The following is a 23,440-nucleotide window of genomic DNA, read 5'->3' on the forward strand; positions in this document are numbered from 1 at the left end:
TTCTGAAGGTTTTAATATTTTAGAATTATTTCTATACGTTGTTTTATTTTGATGTATCTTTAATGTTCACACTTGAATATATATTCAAAGCAAGTTGAACCATTATGTTATTGATCTAAATATCTGTTTCAGGATCAAAGAAAGCAGCCATGCCTTGTTATAGTCAGACCGAATTTATGTTTTTTTTTTTTACCAAAGTTTGAATATACTTGCAACAAATCAATGACATATGTAAAGGAAAGAACATTTAAAACAATGTTATTATTAATTTTTGAATTATGAAACATATATAAGGAATGAGTGTACTATTACTCTGTCTATGAAGAAGTACCATAAAAAATGTGGTGCCTACTAAATAAACTTGCGCAAGATAAGATTATTTGTGAAGAAGATGGAGATTCATTTGCAGGTTTGAGTTGCATTTAATAGTTAATACAATAATATGTATTCCAGCATTCGTACACAATATTTGCAAATCAAGAAAGCATCAAAACTGACAGTTACAGCTTATACGAATAGACACCATTTTGAACGCATTTTAAAATAAGTTTGTAAATAAATAAAATATCAACGCTGCATTGTGTTATAGATAATTCATGTTCAACTACATATGTGCATGTCATTTCTGAATCAGACTATCATAATAGATAAAGTCATCAGTTGTATACCGCTGTTCGAAAGTCACAAATCTATTCAGAAAAAAACCCAGATCCGGGTTACAAACTAAAACCGAGGAAAACACATCAACGATATGAGGAAATCAACGAAACAACAGAAACACTGAAGTGCAACAAAAAAAACAAACGATAATGCAACACACACCGTCACAAACTATAAGATAACAGCTGCCATTTTTCTGGCTTAGTAGACCATTTCAATTTGGATAATTTCTATCCATCAGTTGAACTATTCAGAATAAAAACAGTTCTACCCTAAAATATCCTAGGAATTCGAAGAAGTTTATCGTAGAGTTGTAAAGACTAGTTCTAATGTTGAATTGTTCAAGTGTTACACTGGTTTACAATTTTGTGTTTTTGTGTGTGTATTGTTGTTTATTTTATAATTGTTTTTCAATTCTTGTTATAGCATTATTAATGTATCTTTTTAATCTATGTGTTTGAAATTATTCATGGTATATTTTTTTCTACACTGCAGAACAAATTTGACTTCCTCGACTACTCTGAGATAATATTTGCGTAGTGGCATGGTGTAGTGTGGGAAAGGTACTGCTCAAGTTTTCAGAATTAATTGGGAAATATTTTCTCCAAAAATAATTTGTTATGAAACCCGAATAATAAAATGCCTAAAAATGAATTTCATCAATAACAAATGTTCGAAAAACCTTTGGTCATTATTTGCAAACATATATTCCCTTTATATATATTTGACTCATGTTTTGTCCATCGGTCTTTTGTAAATGTCTTCATCTAAAGGGAAACAAAAAAAAAATTCTCGATTTGAAAGTCGGAAGATACAAGGATTTTGAACAAACATGCATAGTGATACCGGTTTGTCCAGCGTTTGCAGTAGTTTGGTCGGGCATGCATATTGGCAATTCATCGCTGAAATGGGTGCATTTGTGTCTGCTAGTGTTTTAAGTGATAGTAGAAAAGGAGAAACAATAATTTAGAAACATCACTTCGATGGTAAATTTCGGGACTGTAATAAATATTAAATTTCCTCTGATTCGCATGAAAATCTTGTTATGCACCAATGTAGCAAACGTTGACATCAAATGTTACTTTTGACCGTCTTTTTGATCGTGGTACTATTTGCGTTTCATCACTCTAACATCAGTTTATAAAAAAAATCATACACAATGATATGAATCACAATGCCTTTGCATTTGTGTATTTTTCATTAAACTTCTGTTACAACATTTTTTCACACTGGACACCCACATATTATGAGTTTGAATGTCCCTTTGGTAGTGTTTACCTCGTTTTCCTAAAGTTTTCTGTGAGGTTTGATGTCAGAGTTGATTTTGTTTCATTCCTTCCATCTTCAATTTGTTAATCGACATTGATTTCTCATATCACTTTAGTTGCATTGACAAGTAAATATAACAGTTTTTTGTTTTGAATTTTTAAAGGTAAATTAATATTTAACCTAGCTTATTACCTTGGCATTATCAGTTGTTTTTTTACTTATGAATTTGATTGGCCATTTGTTATCTTTCATCTATCTCTCAAATAATCATTTTACCTGACTAACCTTTTACAATGCATAATCCGTCATGCATTTCCGTTTCATTGTATTTCATTTTTCTTTATATTCAATCTTTATTTCAATTGGTACATTTAAATTTGCCTTCTTCAAATACGGAACAATTTACACTTAATTTAAACAAAATGTTGAATAACATCGATGTGATAAGAATTATCGTTACATTAACCATTTCAAGTAAGTCTAATATATTTAAATATTGATTAACGAATACGTTAGTTGTTAACAGTCACACTTTCTTTAATTCAATTAGCACAAGTAAAATATCTATTTATGTTTGGATACATTTTAACGTGGTAGATGAAAAACACATATTTCAGAGTAGAAAAAAAATATAAATCAAACATTGCCAATAGGAAAGAAATTATTTTTAGAAGAGAGTTATACAACAACGACCTTTTCCTACAAACCACCTTGGTGATTTTGTGGTAATGTTTCTATCTGGGGTATCTGATGTCGTAGGGTTCGAACCCTGCCGGGGCAAACATCGACTTGAAAAAGTTTTGTTTTTGTTTTGCAGCTTCTCTGTTTCTCTACTTATCAAGCTTCCAGAAGGAGTAAGAGTATATAGTGGTTGTTTCGTGGTCAAAATAATGTTTCCGCGTAAGGTAAAATCCTCAGGATATTCACGTTGTGAACTACCGTATTCAAAAATCAAGCTTAGCGTGTCGGTCTAGTGCAAATAAGGGTTAATTTTCTTATCGTTTTAACATGTACTCGGTCTGACTATGCACTAGATTTATCAATGAAATTTTAATAGCCATCAATCTATCCAACCTTGTCCGGCGTCCGCCAGTACGTTCTTTTAACCACTGTTTCAATAACACGTTTCTGAAGTACAAGGCACTTCCAATATGATCAACTGTCCATATACATACAAGTAATTGGTTGTAACGTGTTATTGTTTTTCAAATCTTCCAGAAACCTAGTGCTTGTTTACCTATATATTGAAGTAAAAAAAATATGTATGTTGATCATGATAGCCCGATACGATTGTGGTAATACCTATTCTATCTCATAGAAGTACAGTTTTACACTAAGCAAGACTTGGGAACTGTCGTCGTTCCTTATCGCATTACTAAAAATTGAAATAGCAGAAAGATTAAGACATGAACTTAAAACGAGTAAAAACGTCGTGATCTACATTATTTTGGTTTATCTATATGAATATTCAATATCTGGGTTGCAGGCTTTATCTCAAAACCAAACATATACATTTATACACTAGTAACCGACTATTTCTTCATTGAAATTTAACACTAGGCTTGTTTTAAGCTTGTTGCTTTTCAAAGCAGAGCTGTATAAAGACTTATAATGTTTCAAAATCCGTTAACAAATGACTAATGAAACAGTGTTGATACAACTTTGACTATCTTTCGCTTTGTCTAATTTAGATACTTATTCTAGTTTATTACCACTTCCTCATTTTATTTACAATAATCATTGTTATTTCTATATTTTTCTTCCTAATGAATATCTTTATACTTCTCATTTTAATGTTTAAATAAAGATGTTTATCCAACATATGATTCTATAATCGGATGGCAGTTTTGTCCTTTGTTTCGTATAGATCACATCATCTAATTCTCAATCCGATATAACGTCTTTTACGCAAAACTATTAACTTCTTTTGTAGAACTAAGTACTTGATTAAGCTGGGCAAGCATTGATTCTTGTATTCTTTTCTTTCATTTAGTTTTCGGTAGGCTTACATTTAGGTATTCTTATCGGTTTTCAGTCTTGCATTTTGATTCCTCTTACAATTGAAGTCTTCTAAGCTTCCGAGTTTCGTAAACATTTTAAAAGCTGAGCCCTGTCTATCTTCATACCTAAACTTTGAACACAATTTATCTGCTATTGATTTCCAATACTTCATTTTCCGTATTATCACATTAATCTTGTAAAAATGATATTTTTGTTCTGATATAATTTTTCGATATATAAATGAAATAATCTAAATTGAACTTTTCATCAGACTTAACATTACAAATTTACATAACTTCCTTAAAATATTTCAGATTTTCGTTGATCGATTTCTTCAATACATATTTAAATGACGACCTAAATTTAGATATTTCATATGTCAATACGGAAGTTTACAACAGTTTAAAAAAAAATTTCCAAATAAATCAATCTGATTAGAATAATCTTCGCCATGTCCACATCAAGTAAGTCTTGTTGAAGGGGCTCGCGGGTATAACTAATTTTTTTTTAAATATAGGATTTTGTTATTTTTTTCTTTTAATAAACTTTATCCTATATCTAATAGAAAAATGAAATAAAAATATGGAGACACCGTTCGTTTAAGTTCACAATCTGCCTTCGAAAGAATCATACATTTTCATTAAGTTACTTTTTTCTGTTGAACTGTTTATGGAGAAAAATGGTAATATCAAAATAAAAAAAGAACTAAATAACAGAAATCGCTCAAATTTTACAATAGCTTAGTTTAGGTACAGCTTATTTGAAAATATTAATAAAAAATATAGGTCACCGATGAGTTAAAACAGACATTTCAATTTTAATGCAAACGAATTGCATTTTTTCACCAAAGGGAGATAATTTGGAGCTTTTTGAATAAAATAAACATTTTAAAAGTCATCTGGTGCCAATCGGAATTGATTGTTTTTGTTAATTTTTGTACCATATCATAAAGTATAGCAACTTATAGTGTAATACATAAAGTTTGTAATAAAAAAGAATTTTCAAATTTTTGCTGAATTTTTTGTACCCTCGAGCCCGCGGCCCCTTAAGATGAAGATTTACAAATAGTCTTGGGTTTGTTTGTCTTGTATGTGGTGATTATTTTTACTGTCGTGTTAACTATTTTAGCTGAAAAATGTGTACTGATTGCGTGATTTTTCTCTCTCATAACTTTGCTAATTTTCAGTTGGGTCCATATTGCTGTCGTTTATCATTCTAATGGTCATGTTACAAACGTAATGCTATCCCCTTTTTGTAAGTTAAAATATGATTTTGTTGATCTATTGCTTCACACCATAAATCGAATGACTAAAGAACTTTCTCTGAAAATGTCATTTCATTTTTAAAGATCCAAAGGTTTTTACAGCTGTTTTGTGTTAGCATAATCAGAAATTTGGCAAACAATGGAAATATTTCCAACAAAAAATTATTTTTAGATTGGGAAAAATCGTGTACAGCTTTCTGAAGATCGTGAAAAGAATCGAGAGAGATATGATGCTACGAAAAACGTTCAAATCATTGGTTAATTATATGATAATGTATATTTTATATTGGTATAGCAAATATGTAATTTTCTTGACTCATTGCGGTTCTCTTTTGTTGGCGAATATGACTATATATATATAAATGCCTGTACCAAGTCAGGAATATGACAGTTCTTGTCCGTTCGTTTTTGATGCTTTTTGTTATTTGATATTGCCATGTGATTATAGACTTTCCGAATTGATTTTCCTCTAAGTTCAGTATTTTTGTGATTTTACTTTTTATCGTACAATGCCATTAGATCTGATTTTCTTTCAATACCAAACCGACAAAGGTGCCTTATAGCAATATCAGTTCGATATTCCTTATAGATGAATGTAACATCACTTTCACAAAAAAGGACAAGTTCGCTTTCTCCACATATCCTCCGTCCTAACATAAAAAGGCATTTACAAAAACCAAAGCATTCATACATTTATCTACTGCTTAAAGCATCAAACTTTCACCATCACGCTTGTGCCAGATGAAAACGACAATACTGCAAGAGGAGAGCTAATAAGAGTAAATTCCTTATAACAACCATGATTCTTTCTAAAATGCAATAGGAATAGATGGTTTAAAACTAAAATTTCGGTTTTCACAAATTGAAACAAGGGTGACCTTATAATAGGTCGTAGAATATGTACGACTTCCTGTATGTTATTTTGTTACCGGGCCCGATTAGGTGTTTTTACATCTTACAAAGCCTTTTCAAATTATTTAAAAAAAAACCCTTCAAGAAGATGCTAGGGGCCATCTTAAACTTGCAGTGAGGTGAGAGTTTGTTTTGATCCGTGTTAAAGGCCTAACTGTTACTTTGAGATAAAGAACAGCAGTACAAGCGTTGTTCCTTCGCTTTATAAGTTTATTTTGGCTGGGCAAGATATGTGCCATAAATACCCCACATCCTTTGTTTTTCTATTAGACAAACTATGATGGCTATCCATGCAACAGAATAACCACAAGAGAAATCTAGTTTTCAATTTTAATCCATTAACAAAGTAGCTAATTGAAGATCTAAATTGAATTGTTTGATCCATTAAAGTTCCGTTTAATCTATCATTTATAGAGAATCCAATGCATTACGTAACTTGAGGTAAATTAAACTTTTTTATTTATTTATCTATCATTTTCGATCAGGATAAGTTCTTTTTATTACACACACGCACTTGGTCCTGAAACAATATACAGATAAATATGCAGAAAAATAATAAAACTAGAATGAAATTCAAAACAGCGTGGCTGTGGCTATTGATTGACACATTAAATTCATCCATTGGCTGGGACAATTTAGGTGAACGTTTGTATGTAACGACCACTGCTCACTATGTACTTTTTAAAAACACTTAAACTATTGGGTCACCAAAGGTTCTCAACACCTTAATAAAGTAATTCGAAAAATTAATCAGAAATAACACGATGTTTTGATTTATACCAATTATATAAATCAAAACATAAAGGTTATTCCTGATTAATTTTTCGAATTATTTTATAATTAAAGGCGTTAAGAAACCTTTGGTGACCCCACAGTTTAAATGTCTATCGTAGGTACGTCGTGAACAGTGGTCGTTACAGACAAACGTTCACGTAAATTGTCCCAGTCAATGGATGAATTTAATGTGTCAATCAATGGCCACAGCCACACTGTTTTGAATTTCATTCTATGATTAATAGTACCCTTTTTACACGTCGTAACAAGCTAAAAAATATACGTATTAAGCTCGGATTCTGCTAGATGCCCAATGACTAAGAGGAAAATGGAAATCCGGTGAAATACATATCCAACTATTTGTACATCTCTATGAAATATCCCCTGACTTGATTGTTCTGTCTATACGGAAAGTAAATCCCTCGTATACAAATCACACCCCATTCTAACTGTTCTGTCTATACAGAAAGTAAGTTCATTCTTCACAAATCCCCCAAGCCTCCGATTTTTTTTTATTGACAAACGAAACTCCATGTGTGTGTCTTGGTGCAATTTTACAAACTGTTTCTAATCATTTTTTATCCGAATATTTTTTTCTGAACTTCTCGGTTTTTTCGGATATTCTTTCAAAGAATATGTGAACATTTTTATGACTTAGGTAACTAATGTTACAACCCATTCTTTCGTTATTGTTTTTAAGCGCTAGCAAATGGGTTGTCTTCTCTAAAGGGTTCCACAGTACAATTGGAGTGTCCTGAAAGTGTCCCAGAATCGAGAACATTAATTTGGTATTTCAAATCTGGCTCTGATGTTATGCGCATGGTTTATTCTATAAATTCACAAATAAGTCCACATTTACAATCACAACTTCACAGGATAATTAATATTACTGGTAATCATACCATTGGAGAATATCACTTGGGTATATACATGATATATGAGCTTAAAGAGAGTGATGCTGGAATCTATGAGTGTGACATTACTGGTACTGTAAGCGTATACAGACAACAACTGACTGTTATTGGTAAGTCAACTTTTATTGCTATACACGTAACCTTGTAGCAACAATTCATATATTTTGTTTACAAACATAAAAGTATTTCTACCAAAAGAACACGATAGACACCAACATGTTTCAGGGAGAATTCGTTCTTAGATTAACACTAACGTAGACCAGTAATATATATTTTTTTATTTTATCTCGCCTGCGACTGTATTTTTGAAAACGAGTCAAACGTTATCGTTGATGTTTTATAATTGTATTAAGAGATAATTTTTTTTTCAGAAATAAAAGGCTATTCATATTATATCTACTGAAAAAAGATGATCTCTGTCGAAATGCTCTTGCTGGCTTAAAGTTATTTTTGTCCTTGATCCCCTTTACTCTAGAGGCACACTCATGACAAATTATAAAAATATTATAACTAGCTTGGTTCGAATAAAAATTACTAAACAGTTCTCATAACAAATTACATCTTGCATGTTCATGAAAGTCATGATGATGTTGTCTATTATATTTAGTTTTCCCCAATAAATCCGATAAGGTAATATCAGTATTCACCTGATCCTACGATGTCCAAAATTTGTAAGTTTTGTCGGCAAAAATAAGCATTTTAAATTTTATTGTTTTGTTCAATAAAGTTTAGAATTAAAAGTATTCGATGGGATACTACAAAGTATTCATTTTTAATTATGAACTAACTTTTTGGATTTCTTTATTTTGAAAAAAAATCAACGTAAGTTGAAACTGAATTGGTGCGTTATGCATGTTACAATTAGTTGTGTTTAAAGCTAATTTCTTTATGAGGGTTCTAATAGGGTAAATAGAATGGAGAATAACGGTATTGCAATGATTAATATTAAATTGTGCCAGAAAAAGGACTAGAGAATAATGAAGTTCTAAAAAGTTTTAAGAATATAACAAAAGACATAATGAATCTGAAGAATACAGAAATGAATATCTCTCATAATCCAGTCCCGTCTATATAATAAAGCCAGACATATATAGCGATAAATAACGTATAGATTTTAAAAGATCGTTTTTTTCAGTTGATCCATCTAGTGTGAATATAGATAATGTGTTACAAGATGAAAAATTGCAAGGTACAGAAGGACAGGATCTGATAATAACATGCAGAGCTGTAGGAGGACAACCACAACCAGATTTGAAACTGCTGATATCTGGAAGTATAGTTGCTACCGGCAAACAGTCTCTTCAATTCACACTGCTAAAAATCAGTAGATTGTATGATCGTAAGACAATTTTATGTTATGCAGGGAACGAAGAGATTTCACATTATCAAACAGTTGATTCAGCGAAGCTGTATCTCAACTGTAAGATATTTGCTTAAATTGATAGTGGTTTTTGCTAGAAAACCAGTAATATTCAAGATTTTATTTTTGTAACAGTTACTTTAACTGGTATGAAGAATAATAATTAACATCTATAAAATAAATGAGAAATATCTACATATATCACATTGTGTTGTACTTTGATTCTACGGAACTGTGTGTGATCAAAGACTTAAGAAGTAAAAGAAATATTTCAAATTGAACTGAAATTTGTAATAAATTGATACGTACTGTATACATGGTAAATAAGAAGACAAAAAGAAATTGATATCCAACATGGAGTCAGAATCGTTACTCGTAACAACAGAAATGTCTAAAATGCATTTTGAAATCAGCATACAGGTTTCAACAATTGACATATTTGATACCCTGATATATATTATAAATTAGTAAACAAGATTTATAAATCAAAGTAAGGAAAATATGATATATTATATACATGCGTAACAACCATATATATGTGATTGATCACAATTTCTGAACTTAACTGTAAATTGAATATCACAATACGTTCTCGTGTTTTATCCTATATATTTGTAGGACTCGGAACCGCGATGGTACTCCGAACCGCGATGGTCACGCTGAAGTGCGATAGTCTACGCTGAAGTGCGATGGTTAACACGCTGAAGTGCGATGGTAACATTATGATGTTAACGTGTTGATATTTACGCTGAAGTGCAATGGTGGTTACGCTGTAGTGCGATGGCCAACTCAAGACTTTGAGTAAAAGCAAAATGCACATGGGCTGTTGTAATAAATTAACACCATTAAAATTTGGCTGCTAGCCTCTTATTTGGAAGATGTTTTAACTTCTGTTTAGATCAAACCAAAGACTTTAATTTTTATTTTAATCTAATTTTCCAAGTCTCCAATTATTCTTTTAGCACGCAAGAGTATAGAATAAGGTGTTCAAAGGAGAAATTAAAGAAAGATTCAGCGTGTAGGTCTTTATAATAGTACTAAGAAGTGTCCATCTCATTTACTTAAATATTATGATAAAACTTAGTAATTGCTCACATTCTTCTTCAATTTATATATACATGTTGTACCTTGAATGTCGGAACAGTATCCACGAAGTAAAAATATCGACAAGTAAATTTATGCTTTACTAATAGCGAAGCTTGTCAATTATTTCACGAAAAACAAAGATGAGAATGATAAATTGGGAAGTACACGTAGGATTTAATCAGGTTAATTTCTGTCTGACATGTTTTAGACTAAAACCATAAAAAACCAAGAGCAACGACGGTGTTCTTTCAAAACAAAATAAAAATATCCCGGGTATAAAACAACATTATATGAACTTGATATAGCAAAATCATTGAAACATTGCTAACACTATCATATTTTTTTTTTATTTTTAAATTGCCCACATAAAATCATGTGACGCTTACCGTAAGATAAATTAAGATTAATATTTAGATTAGTATACTGTATAAAACGTCATATTATTCAAACGTCATACACAAAACCATCGCACTTCAGCGAAAGGACCATCGTACTTCGGCGTGGACCATCGCACTTCAGCGTGGCCATCGCACTTCAGCGTCCCCATTGCACCTCCGAGTCCTACATATTTACTTGAATTGAAATTGTAACAACTTAATACAGATATGTATTATTTTGAATAAACAAAAAACTATTTCTGAATCATTAATATTAAATATTCGGGAGGTAAAACATATGAAATTCGTATATTTTCAGTAAAGCCGCTTTCTCCAATCTTCCTACAGAAATCTGTTGGTACAGAAGAGACCGTGCCATTGAATGTTTCCTGTATTTCTCATGGTAGAAGACCTGCAGCTAATTTTACGTGTTGTTTTTTTTTAGGACAGACTGATATGGATGTAACAATTAATTCATCTGAAATAAAGACATTTAATACGTCCACAGAAACTTTTACAGTAATATCTACGTTAACCCTCAATGTTGACAGAACCTATAACAGACAAATGGTAACATGTAAAGCCAGTAATATTATTAGCAGTAATGAGTCATCAAGCACACTGCTCAATATTAAATGTAAGTAGATTCAAATTTATCAGCATCCCTACTCAAAGTACAATACAAATATTGATTACTACATACTGGATTTAATTAACACTACAAACTGCTCAGAGTCTGAATTGACCAGTTTTTGTGCTCGACCAGTAAAATCGAGCACACATTTTACTCGACCAGTCTCGACATTGTCTCAACTGTACTTAACTGTACTTAAGTGTACTTGACTTAGTCTCGACTTTACTTAATTAGTCTGATTCAGTACTTGATGATCTTTGTGTAGTCTGAAATGGTCTTGACCAAGACTCGACCTGTCTCGACTTGTCTTGACTAGTCTCGACCTGTCTCGACTAGTCTCGACTCAGTCTCAACCAGTCTTGACCTGTCTCAACTAGTCTTGACCTTCAAATTTAGTTTTGACTTGTGTAAATCAGCTAATCTAACTAAATTAAATATTGATCTTACAAGATTCAAGCTTATTAGGTAGGTTAGTTTGATTTATTGCTGTGAAATGAAAGAATTTAATTTAACAATAGGTAAAATTAAAAATTATTATATAAATTCAGATAGGCATCTTTGATTTTTTTTATAACTTTTTCAAATCAACTTGGATTTTCATCGAACTATGCATCTATCTTAGATATATCTTAAGCTTACTGAATTCCATGTCAGTTAGTTTTTTGTTGTATTGCTGTACAATTTAGGAATTAAAGTAATCTTGGTAAAAAAAAGCTAGGATTTGCAATTCGGACAAAATAGAGATAGTATACTTTAATTTCTTTAATAACTTTTTCAAATCAACTTGGATTTTCATCAAACTATGCAGCTGTCTTACATATATATTAAGCTTACTGAATCCAAGGTCATTTTGTGTTTTGTTGTACTGTTGCTGTCAAATGTAAGAATTAATTTAATCTAGGTAAAATAAGCTAGGATTTGCAGTTTTGACAAAATAGAGATAGTACACTTTAATTTTTTTCATAACCTTTTCAAATCATCTTAGATTTTCATCAAACTCTACAACTATCTTTGCAATATATTGATCTTACTGAATCATAGGTTGTTATATAGTTTGGTGTATTTCTGTCAAATTTAAGAATTTAATTAATCTAGGTCAAAAAGCAACGATATTAGAAATATATCTTTCCTCATAACTTGGGAAAAAGTATAGGTCAAAATAGCTATATAATTCCTTTTATGTTTTATTCCTTTTGATATATATTATATAAATATATCAAAAAGGGATGAAACATTAAAGAAATTATTAAAATAGTTCTTCTGATTTGTGCTGATTTATAAAGCAATACCTTCTGCTTGGGGCAAACTTATTAAAAGATCACATCTACCAGAGAGTTTTAAATTCTAAATAACATTTATTCAAAGTTGCAACATCCTGTTAAATCTAAATGGCAAGGCTTTTTTAATTCGCTAGATAAGTAATACACGAGTTAAAGAAAAGTAGGGCTTTCTTTTTACCTGTAAAACTTATGTGTACTGATGTAATTAAACCATGTATAGTGCCATGTCATTTAAATTGACAAAACAAATATTTTAAGATAATTTTTGTTTTAACAAAAAAAGGTGTTTATTTTGTCTTAGATATATATTTAACTGATTTGAAAAAGGTTATGAAATCTTAAAAAAGACACCTATTATTTTGTTAAAACAAAAATTTAACATCATTTAATATATGAGGAAAGATATTTTTCTAATATCTTAGCTTTTTGATCTAGATTAATTAAATTCTTTAATTTGACAGAAATACACCAAACTAAATAACAACCTATGATTCAGTAAGATCAATATATTGCAAAGATAGTTGTAGAGTTTGATGAAAATCTAAGATGATTTGAAAAAGTTATGAAAAAAAATAAAGTGTACTATCTCTATTTTGTCAAAACTGCAAATCCTAGCTTATTTTACCTAGATTAAATTAATTCTTACATTTGACAGCAATACACTAAACTTCATAACAACCTCAGATTCAGTAAGAATTATACATCACCAAAGTAACTATATAGTTTGATGAAAATCAAAGTTGATTTGAAAAACTTATTAAAAAAATTTAAAGTGTACTATCTCTATTTCGTTCGAACTGCAAATTTTAGCTTTTTTGACCTAGATTAATTTAATCCTTAAATTTGACAACAGTACAACAAAAAAACAAAATGATCTGGGATTGAGTAAGGTTAATATATATGTAAGACAGCTGCATAGTTTGATGAAAATCTAAGTTGATTTGAAAAAGTTTTAAAAAAATTAAAGTGTACTATCTCTATTTTGTCCGAATTGCAAATCCTAGCTTTCTTGACATAGATTAATTTAATTCTTGAATTTGACAGCAATACAACAAAAAACAAAATGACCTGGGATTCAGTAAGCTTAATATATATGTAAGATAGCTGCATAATTTGATGAAAATCCAAGTTGATTTGAAAAAGTTATCAAAAAAAAATTAAAGTGTACTATCTCTATTTTGTTCGAACTGCAAATTCTAGCTTTTTTGACATGGATTAATTAATTCTTGAATTTGACACCAATACAACAAAAAGCAAAATGACCTTGGATTGAGTAGGCTCAATATATATGTAAGACAGCTGCATAGTTTGACGAAAATCCAAGTTGATTTGAAAAAGTTATTAAAAAAATTAAAGTGTACTATTTCTATTTGTCCGAATTGCAAATCCTAGCTTTTTTTTAACCAAGATTTCTTTAATTCCTAAATTGTACAGCAATACAACAAAAAACTAACTGACATGGAATTCAGTAAGCTTAAGATATATCTAAGATAGCTGCATAGTTTGATGAAAATCCAAGTTGATTTGAAAAAGTTATAAAAAAAATTAAAGATGCCTCTCTGAATTTATATAATAATTTTTATTTTTACCTATTAGTATTGTAAAATTAAATTCTTTCATTTCACAGCAATAAATCAAACTACCTAATAAGCTTGAATTCTGTAAGATCAATATTTAATTTAGTTAGATTAGCTGATTTACACAAGTCAAAACTAAATTTGAATGTCAAGACTAGTTGAGACAGGTCGAGACTGGTTGAGACTGAGTCGAGACTAGTCGAGACAAGTCGAGACTAGTCAAGACAGGTCGAGACAGGTCGAGCCTTGGTCAAGACCATTTCAGACTACACAAAGATCATCAAGTACTGAATCAGACTAATTAAGTAAAGTCGAGACCTAGTCGAGTACACTTAAGTACAGTTAAGTACAGTCGAGACAATGTCGAGACTGGTCGAGTAAAATATGTGCTCGATTTTACTGGTCGAGCACAAAAACTGGTCAATTCAGACTCTGAGCAGTTTGTAGTGTAACCATTGTTTTCATTCAGTGTATGGAAAAGTATTGCTAAGAAATTCAACTTCAATCAACAATTTCATGGAATACCATCGCCCGGACAAAAACATTCTTAACAGTAAACTTGGGTTCACATAACCTGGAACAGGCACATAATCATTTAACAGGGACTTAACTATATAGTTTTTAGAGATACCAAACATTCCCGCCTGAATAATAAAAAGAGCGAGGTTTTCAATTGAAGCATATTAATTTTTTCAATTGGTAAATGAGGGGCGAAAAATACCAGAGGGACAGACAAACAGACAAATAACAGTACACAAGACACAACATAGAAAACTAAAGACTAAGCAAGGCAAACCTCACCAAAAACTTGGGGTAATCTCAGGTGTTCCAGAAGATTAAACAGATCATGTGTCACTTGTCGTGTTGTTCATGTTATTACAAACCCGGTAAATAGTCTAAATCGGTAGGTCACTTTCGTAAAAAAGGTAAGTGAATGTAGTTATGACATGAGAAATATATGATATCATCTTTGAAACGGTTATTTCATAACGGCCAACCAACTCGTGATGACGTCCGTTAAATTTACGAATGTATAATCTCAACTTCAATATTTGGAAATTTCGGTTCAATAGCTTCCTTATGAGCATCAACCGTCTATATAGGAAATACATGCCCGGGAATATCTTATCAATTGAGAGATATATACTCCGTATGCAGGCGCTGCTGGAATGTTGCTAGAATGTTGGTACAAGCCAAATACTTTGGAAATAGAAAATATTTGAAATGTTTAATAATGTTTCATCATTAAAAAAGAACTCATTTTTTTTTAATGTTTCATCATTAAAAAAGAACTCATTTTTGTATAAAGATTGTTTCCTCAAACATATTAATGTAAATGTTTCGGTCATTCTAACGAAGTACTATAATTAAACATTTTTTTTTAAGTCATTCAATTAAAACATGGATTTGTATTTAGATGCACCGATAGCGAGTGTTGAAAATAAAACGTTTCTGCAAACAGATAAGGTAAGGAAAGTACAGTGCAGTATACAAGGCAACCTTAGTGAATACAAATTCTTCAAGTGTTATCATAAGTCATATTATGATGTTATGATTAGAGAGTTGACAATCGGACAAAGTGGAATTTTAGCACTTCCGGAAATTTCACCGGAATGGGCCTACCAGGATAGTGGTATTTATAAGTGTGCAGTTGGAAATGGAATTTTCGGCACAAATGGACAAGAAATACAATCAAGATATGGATTTGTTAATATAACTGGTGAGCCAAAATTTTTTTTGTTTTGAAAAAAACAGAATGTTGAAATAGTTTTGTTTCAGGCCATAACGTTTTGTTATTATATAACTTTAAAAAGCCTCATTTCTGAACTATTCACCAACGAACTAAATCGTTTGTTATAAAAAATAAAATTACAATATTATAGTAGCCTTTGTTTTCTAAACTTGTCATAATAAATTACTTCAAAAACATTTCCGATCCTTCAAGTTAACATGTACAGTAAGTGTATAGACCGAATACACCCTTCTACAATTAATGTATTTAGAACGACATTATTTGAATATCGTTAAATTATGATACCCGAAGATGACATGACTTATATATAATAAAAATACAACGTTTAAGAAATAGAAAAAAATAAATACAAGTAATATGTTGTTAATCAGAATGTTATTCTTTCCTATTTAAGCGCAGCCAGTGTTCGCAAATGGCAATGTCGAAAAAATGAATGGGGTTTTCGGCAGAAGTGTTTATATAAATGTGTATGTGTATAGTAAACCCAAATACACCGCAATCAGATGGTATAAAACCACAACTCTTCTGAAGCAGTCAGCTAAATACAGTATGACTGAAAAAATGATGATACTTTATGACAATTTCCATGGAAAAGAGGTACAACTGGATGGGTACAAACTGACATTGGTTATCAGTGAGTTGAGATGTGAAGATGCAGCTGTTTACAAACTGCTGTTGTTAAATGGCATAGGACACTTAGTCGAGCATAATCTGATTCTAGAAATAAGACGTAAGTTTTACTAAAAGATAAGATTGAAAACGGTACGTTTCCATTTACGCCTGAAACAATTTTTTGGATTCGAGCGTCACTAATGAGTCTTTTGTAGACGAAACGCGCGTTGTGCGTAAATACAAAATTTAATCCTGGTATCTATGATGAGTTTATGTGCTGCCACTGGGTCCATGCCGCAGCTGGTGGAGTTATGATACCCGGCCGAGGGTATAACAAGCCCAGTAGTCAGCATTTTCTTTTTTAAAATAAGCTTTTTTTTACCTCAGGAACAGATTACCTCAGCTCTATTTAGCAAAACTTTTAGGAATGTTAGTTCTCAATGCTCTTCAACTTCGTACTATATTTGGCCTTTTTAACTTTTTTGGATTCGAGGCGTCCTTGATGAGTTTTTTGTAGACGAAACGCGCGTCTGGCGTAAATATAAAATTTAATCCTGGTATCTATGATGAGTTCATCTACATATTATGATAAGATCTTACCATAAAAGATGTTTAAAATAAGTTTTACAACTCCATTCTGATATGATTGGTCAAAACTTGTAATTAATTTAGACTATTCACCAACTAAATATTGTGTACTTGATAAATGTTGTCACACTATTTCAAGACTATTAGATAGTTATTTTTTTTGGATTTAGACATTCCACAAACGCCTACAAACATCACTGTCGTGTCTGTTGGAGAAACAAGTGTGACAATTCAATGGGACCATTTGGATTATAAAGAATTGCATATAATGTATCATATAGACTATAAACTGTCCATTTCGTCAACATGGATTAGCAAAGAAATAATTACGACAAAAGCAGGCAACAAAGGACTACTATATATATTGGTTGGTTTACAAACTTCAACTTACTATGATGTAAGAGTTTTAGCAGAAAACAGTTTCAACAAAAGTTTGCCATCAATAGCTATATCGTATATTAAACAAATATTGTCCAGAATGTAGTTCCAAAATCTTTGCACAGTAAATTCGTATAATATAAAGAAACCGCTGACATCCTTGTTTTCATTATTACATTTTGAAATGATGAATTGTCAGTTAAAAGTTAGATTCAATCGTAATATCAAAATCCGATGGCGACCTTATTTACTAGCTATATGTATTTAGTCTCACGTTAGGAGTATTTCAGATGTCATCGCCAAATAATTTCACGAAAGAACACGTACGTACAGTTAATCGGGAACAATACATTTAAAACATCAGTACATCTTTCCTTCGACTGTCATTTTGTTAAAATACAACCTGTTCCTTTAAGCCATAATCGCCGAGCAATAATACCAAAAAAATTATCTCGAACTTTTTGGAATTGATTTTTTAAGACGTTTTGTCTTATGATTTGTAGAAAATACACCAAATGTTATCCAGTCCGCAGCTGTTCCAATTGTGGCATTAGGAACAGCTTCCATTATAATTACCATTGTATCTTGGCTGATAGTCGGTAAATATCATAATTGTTTTAAAACAGTAATATGCTGTGATCGTCTACTGTTTTTGTCACTGAATATAGATACAAATAAAAAAAATATCTTGATTTGTTTCTGTGTTCAAACACTATCCTTTTTAATGACGAAAAATCCTGAAATCAACCTTGGCAAAGCTGTAATGACAAACAATATTTTCAATTCACGAAAAAGACATTTTAATTTCAGTCACATACATGTACAAGTTTTATTCGAGTAAAAAAAAGTATCTGATGTTTTTCTTATATAAACCTCAAATGCCCTGATATCACCAGACTAGTCTTAAAACGTTTAATAAGCTAAGATATACTTATCTCTTTATTCAATAGCTGTATAATAAATATATAAAAAAATATCATCAAATATACCGAGCTCCTAGTTAAAATGAAAAAGTGGGAAGTCCATAAATTTGACAAAACTAATCACTAGACTATATCAAGCAACAACACTACAGTACAAGCATTTTCAGAGGGAAATGGTGGACAATGATCATTATATTAAATAATACATAATAGAGGGTGATATAGCAGATTTTCACCCAGAGAAAACATGATCAAATGAGACGAAGCCGGGGTTAACAATGCGTTTAAAGGTTCACGTAACGATCTGCAGTATCCCTCTACTGAATGTTTTGATATTATTGTCTAACAACATTCCAATTCAAGGTAATAATCAATGACGTCTGTGACATAACAAATTGCCGAATTTATCAAAGCGTGCACTTGATTAAACGTCTCTGTGAAGGATGATGGAGTAAATGACATTGAATAGAGTAAATTATCTCCCTCTTATTAACCAATCAAAATTAAGCCCTATTAACCTGCTGTATAATAAATCATAATATCTTATAGTTTCTACACAGAGATTGCAAAGATTATACAAGTATATACAATTTATTCGCGAAGCGAGATATATATGTAGCCATACCTTTAAAACAATAATTAATACCTGATGTATAGTTGTGTTCCTGTTTTTCGTCTACAAAAGATCTAATATGACGCTAGTGTAACAACAAGTCAAGTGAGAAAGAGAGTTATTTCGTGCAAGTATATTGACACATTTCAAGACAGTATAATTGATATTTTAAAAATATTTCAGGTCTATTTTTGCTCAAACGAAAAACAATCCGCAAGTCTAAAAGGTAAATGGTAAATAAATGTATACTAGTACATAAATTAGTAAGGATATTAACAAACAATATTTTAGGTCGTATTTTTGTTTTTTAAAAATGTAGCTCTTCATCTTTTGCCACTTTATATATTCTTGGCTTTGAAATATTCGGCTTTGAGCGTTCCTGATGAATGTAAATTCAGAAAAGTGCTTCAAACGCATTTACTTTATTACGTGTTGTTTTCATTTCATTTTATAATAAATTACATTCACACATGCAGTAGATCATCTTAAGTGTCTGTATGTTAATGAGTTAATAAAAATAGAACTCATTGAAATAGATATATTTTTTTTACCCATGTGGTTGTCAATTTCCTAACAACTTACGAGTTTCTATGTCCCTTTGTATATTTCGCCTCTCTCATGAAAACTAAGAATCGCATAACTGAAGATATAACAGCTAACATTGAATTTCCTTTTTTATCAACAAAATGTTTATGGTTGATACAGCTTTGATATATTAGAGTTTGCAATCCTTTTCTCTTCATAGCAATACTCGTCATATCTTATTATTGATATCGACTTTACAGATTATTTCTCATGGTCTGCCTATTACTAGTTGCGCCGGAATATCACTAAAAATGTACGGAAGATGTTCTTATTGGTCATGAATATTTAAATAAAGTTATGTTAAAGGACAACGATCACATTATGGCAGAACAAAATTTCCATATATTTCATTTTTTTCAACACGAATGTGAACATTTGAAAGCACCTCTCCAAAACAAAATTAAGTGGAGATGATAAAGCATCACAATTTTTTTTAAATATTCTGTTCTGCTTGTTTGAATACTGTGATTCGAATGTATGTCAGTTACTTTTACTAATTTAGGATAAACAATATAAAATGTTAAGAATTCGATTTTATAAATAAGGAATTTCATATTAGATTTTATGGAATTATTGGATTAAAATGTTTAATATTAGATGGGAGGGATTGTATGCTCTTGATGTATTTGATTTGATTTCATTTATTAGGTTTTTTCGTTCTCTTTCGCGTTCTGTATTGTCTTTTTGATAATTTCCATACAGTTTTCAAGTAACTTCTATTTCAAAAAGAAAGTTGATGGAGTGACTTTTTTTTTTATAATTGAATATAAAATTTCATAAAAAGAATAAAAAAAATAAAAATTAATATATCAAATACATGATATACGCATTTAGAAAATTCATGTCTCGACCATGATGTTTGTTTCAAATTGCCTATGTACATGATGTATGACAATAGTTTTGATTAAATGAAACTATTTTGTTTAGTCATAAAACGATTTCCTCAAAGCCTCCTTCTGACACCCAGATGTATGACGTAGTTGCAGATTCTCCAAGGGTTAAGACAGGTAATAGTGTTACAATATAGGCAACAGTGTATTGACGATCGCAAATTAACTATAAATTTTACCTGCTTATGTACAGTGGAAATTCTATTTCATGACATTTGTGTTTAAAGACTATACTCATGTATTGTTAGACTTTAGACAACTTGAAATATACAATGATAATTCAGTAGTTGTAAGTACGCTATATTGAAGCAATTTCGGTATTGTAAGTTTTGTCTGTCCTTTTTCCTATATTAAAGTAATTCATTTTTCAAGCCATGCACATTTTTCTAAATTTGTATTCTTCTGATTATTTTGATAATTACAATTTCCTGAAGGTAAAATATTGTTTTCTCATGGATGAGAGGTAAAACCGTTAATTTAAAAACGTCATCTTAGTTAGAATACATCCGATTCTTTAATTGGTTTTCACTGCCTTTTTTAAATGCAATTTGATATGCATTTTTTTTTATTAATTAAAGTATATTATCAAAACACGGGGTTTGATTAAAACAAATGTTTTACCTACATTAAGTATGTTGTTTTAAAGGGATAACTATAATTTTTGTTATCAGATTAAATACCAAAAAAAAAACAAAAAAAATTGGTTTAAAATCTAAGATCAATTTCGCCAATTTTTTTCATTGTCATTTACATTCGTTATCATGGTGAAAATGCAATTATTATACTGAGGTCAATTTTCATTAAAAATTGTATCCTTTTCAGTTTAACCTTAAATTATTTTTGATAAGTCATAATGCCTTTACTTGTAAAACTGAAGTTCATGGATGTATTTTTTCATTCATTGGTATTGGTTTAAATTTCATGTCCGTGATTTTAAACGTCTGAAACACAACAGTTATTCATAGATTAAGATATGCATCGTATTTTTAAAACATTTGAATACGTTTAGACCAGGTTTCCGGACTCCTGATATGTTTCCTTGTCTTGAAACTGATAGAATAAAGGCAATCTGAAATAATGAAAACATGAATGTGTCCAACGTACACGGATTTTGCACTCGCATTATCATTTTCTTTGTTCAGTGGACCGTGAAAAGGATGCACATATCAGGAAACATAATGACCCTCTACTATTGTAGATGGGGCATACACAATGTTTAAGAGATATGTTCAATAGAATTTGAAATTAAGATCAAGCGTTATTTAAGTCTGCATAATAACTTTTAAATAAGTTTTTTATGAGTTTGACTGTCCCTCTGATATATTTTGTCCCTCTTTTAATCGAAATTTATATCACTTTTTTTGCTGTGTGGAAGTCCAACTTGTGGCCATCGGCTGTTTTCTGCTCTTTTGTCGGATTTAAAACTTCCACTATTTCCATTCTCAATTTTATTGTACGTTGTAAACATATATGGTAAAATGTGATTCTTAGAATAAAATAAAATAATTGAGGATTATTTTTGTGTTATAGTCTGTGGTATCTATTATATATATTCATATTACTATATCTATATATACAGCAAGTTATCTTATAGTTAATTTTTGTTTCAATCTCTTTTTTAGGATCAAGGATAGCAGTCACACTATGTTAAACATAGTTAAAATAAGACCAACATCGTGTATTTTACTTGCAATTTGAACGTACTTGATTTATAAATGTCCACATTGCGATAAATCAACACCTATGTTAAAGAAAGAAAAATATTTTTAACGAAAATTAAAACATATTTGCAGCTTTATTTGCATGTTTTCGCTGCAAAATGTTTTTTTTTAGGAAAATGTATCTTTATTCATGTAGTATTTGAATAAAAACATTTCGTTATGTTGTTTAATTACTAGTATGTTTAGACGTGCATTTCATTACATAGAAAATGTATTCTAAGAGCAGGTGGAAGTTAGGTCCGCTGCTGTATGACCTGAGGTAATCGGTGCCCTGAGGTAATCTTTGATGGGTCTTTGCTAATTTTAGTCATAAATTGTAACTCATAACAATACAAAAACAAGTCCGCAATAAGTGGTGCACAGTTAGTCCCCATTGGAGTTCCAATAACTTGACGATATAAGGAATCTCCAAAGCAAACAAAAATGTTATCAAGTAAAAATTCAAGCGCATAAATAGTATCAAAGCATGTCCCATTGACATAGTTCTTTTGTTTATTGCTACTAAAAAATGATCTAAAAGAGTTTGAACATATGTAATCGCATTTCGACTTTTTAAATACCCAGATAATTAGAGATGTGATTTTTTTCTTAATAAGAATATGAGGCAAAGTGGTATATAGGGTAGAAAAATCAAAACTTTGAACAGATTCAAAATCACCAATATATGCATGCAATTCATCAAGTACTTCCAACGAGTTTTTGACACTCCAAAAGTAATTAATTCCACTATTTCCAAAGGCCTTATTTGAACAATTTATTTTCAGGTTTTTTATTGTACCAAGTGTACTAGTAGGTAAAACAGACAATTTAGTAGTTGAACAATGGACAGTGGGGCCACTACCTTATATGGAAATGCATAAATTAGCATACTTATGTTCTCGCACATGTAATTGTTTATTTACATGTAACGCAATTTATTTTTACCTAGGTTTTTGACCAATCCAGTAAATGAGTCACAATGCATGATGGACTACTACGTGTTTACAATCAACCAATAACACGTGTTATTTATTGAAAGACAACACATTTTTTCGTGCAATGCGGGATTCACAATTTCGCTTAGTTTTTCATTTTGTGTATCCTCATTTATAGTTATTGATATAAAGTTTTACTTCCATGCTCAGATTAACGAAGAGTTGTTTCTATGCGAAGAAAAAAGGGTTTGAATTACCCGATATATAGCCATTAACATGGTTGATGATGACATGTATTTGTCCACCAGAAGCAACGAAACAACAGCGAAAAAAACACAATTACCCATGAGACAAA

General features: G+C 30.7%; 2 protein-coding genes across 2 annotated transcripts in view; both read left to right on the forward strand.

The window, feature by feature from the left end:
- The window catches only part of LOC139489771 (protein turtle-like), a 28,261-nt gene extending 27,135 nt beyond the window's left edge, over nucleotides 1-1,126 (forward strand). The window contains exon 13 of the mRNA XM_071276587.1: nucleotides 133-1,126. The gene's annotated coding sequence lies outside the window, so the exon portion shown is untranslated. The remainder of the gene's footprint in view (nucleotides 1-132) is intronic.
- Nucleotides 1,127-4,312: 3,186 nt separating this feature from the next.
- Nucleotides 4,313-20,573, forward strand: LOC139489772 (uncharacterized). Its single transcript, XM_071276588.1, has 10 exons — nucleotides 4,313-4,394; nucleotides 7,581-7,904; nucleotides 8,930-9,214; nucleotides 10,937-11,254; nucleotides 15,526-15,828; nucleotides 16,256-16,591; nucleotides 17,232-17,514; nucleotides 17,920-18,038; nucleotides 19,159-19,201; nucleotides 20,488-20,573. Exons 1-8 carry the CDS (start codon nucleotides 4,382-4,384, stop codon nucleotides 17,933-17,935), a joined length of 1,878 nt encoding a protein of 625 aa, XP_071132689.1. The 5' UTR covers nucleotides 4,313-4,381; the 3' UTR covers nucleotides 17,936-18,038; nucleotides 19,159-19,201; nucleotides 20,488-20,573.
- Nucleotides 20,574-23,440: the final 2,867 nt, after the last annotated feature.

This window comes from Mytilus edulis, chromosome 9 (genome assembly GCF_963676685.1).
Source record: "Mytilus edulis chromosome 9, xbMytEdul2.2, whole genome shotgun sequence".
NCBI classification, from domain to species: Eukaryota; Metazoa; Mollusca; class Bivalvia; order Mytilida; family Mytilidae; genus Mytilus; species Mytilus edulis.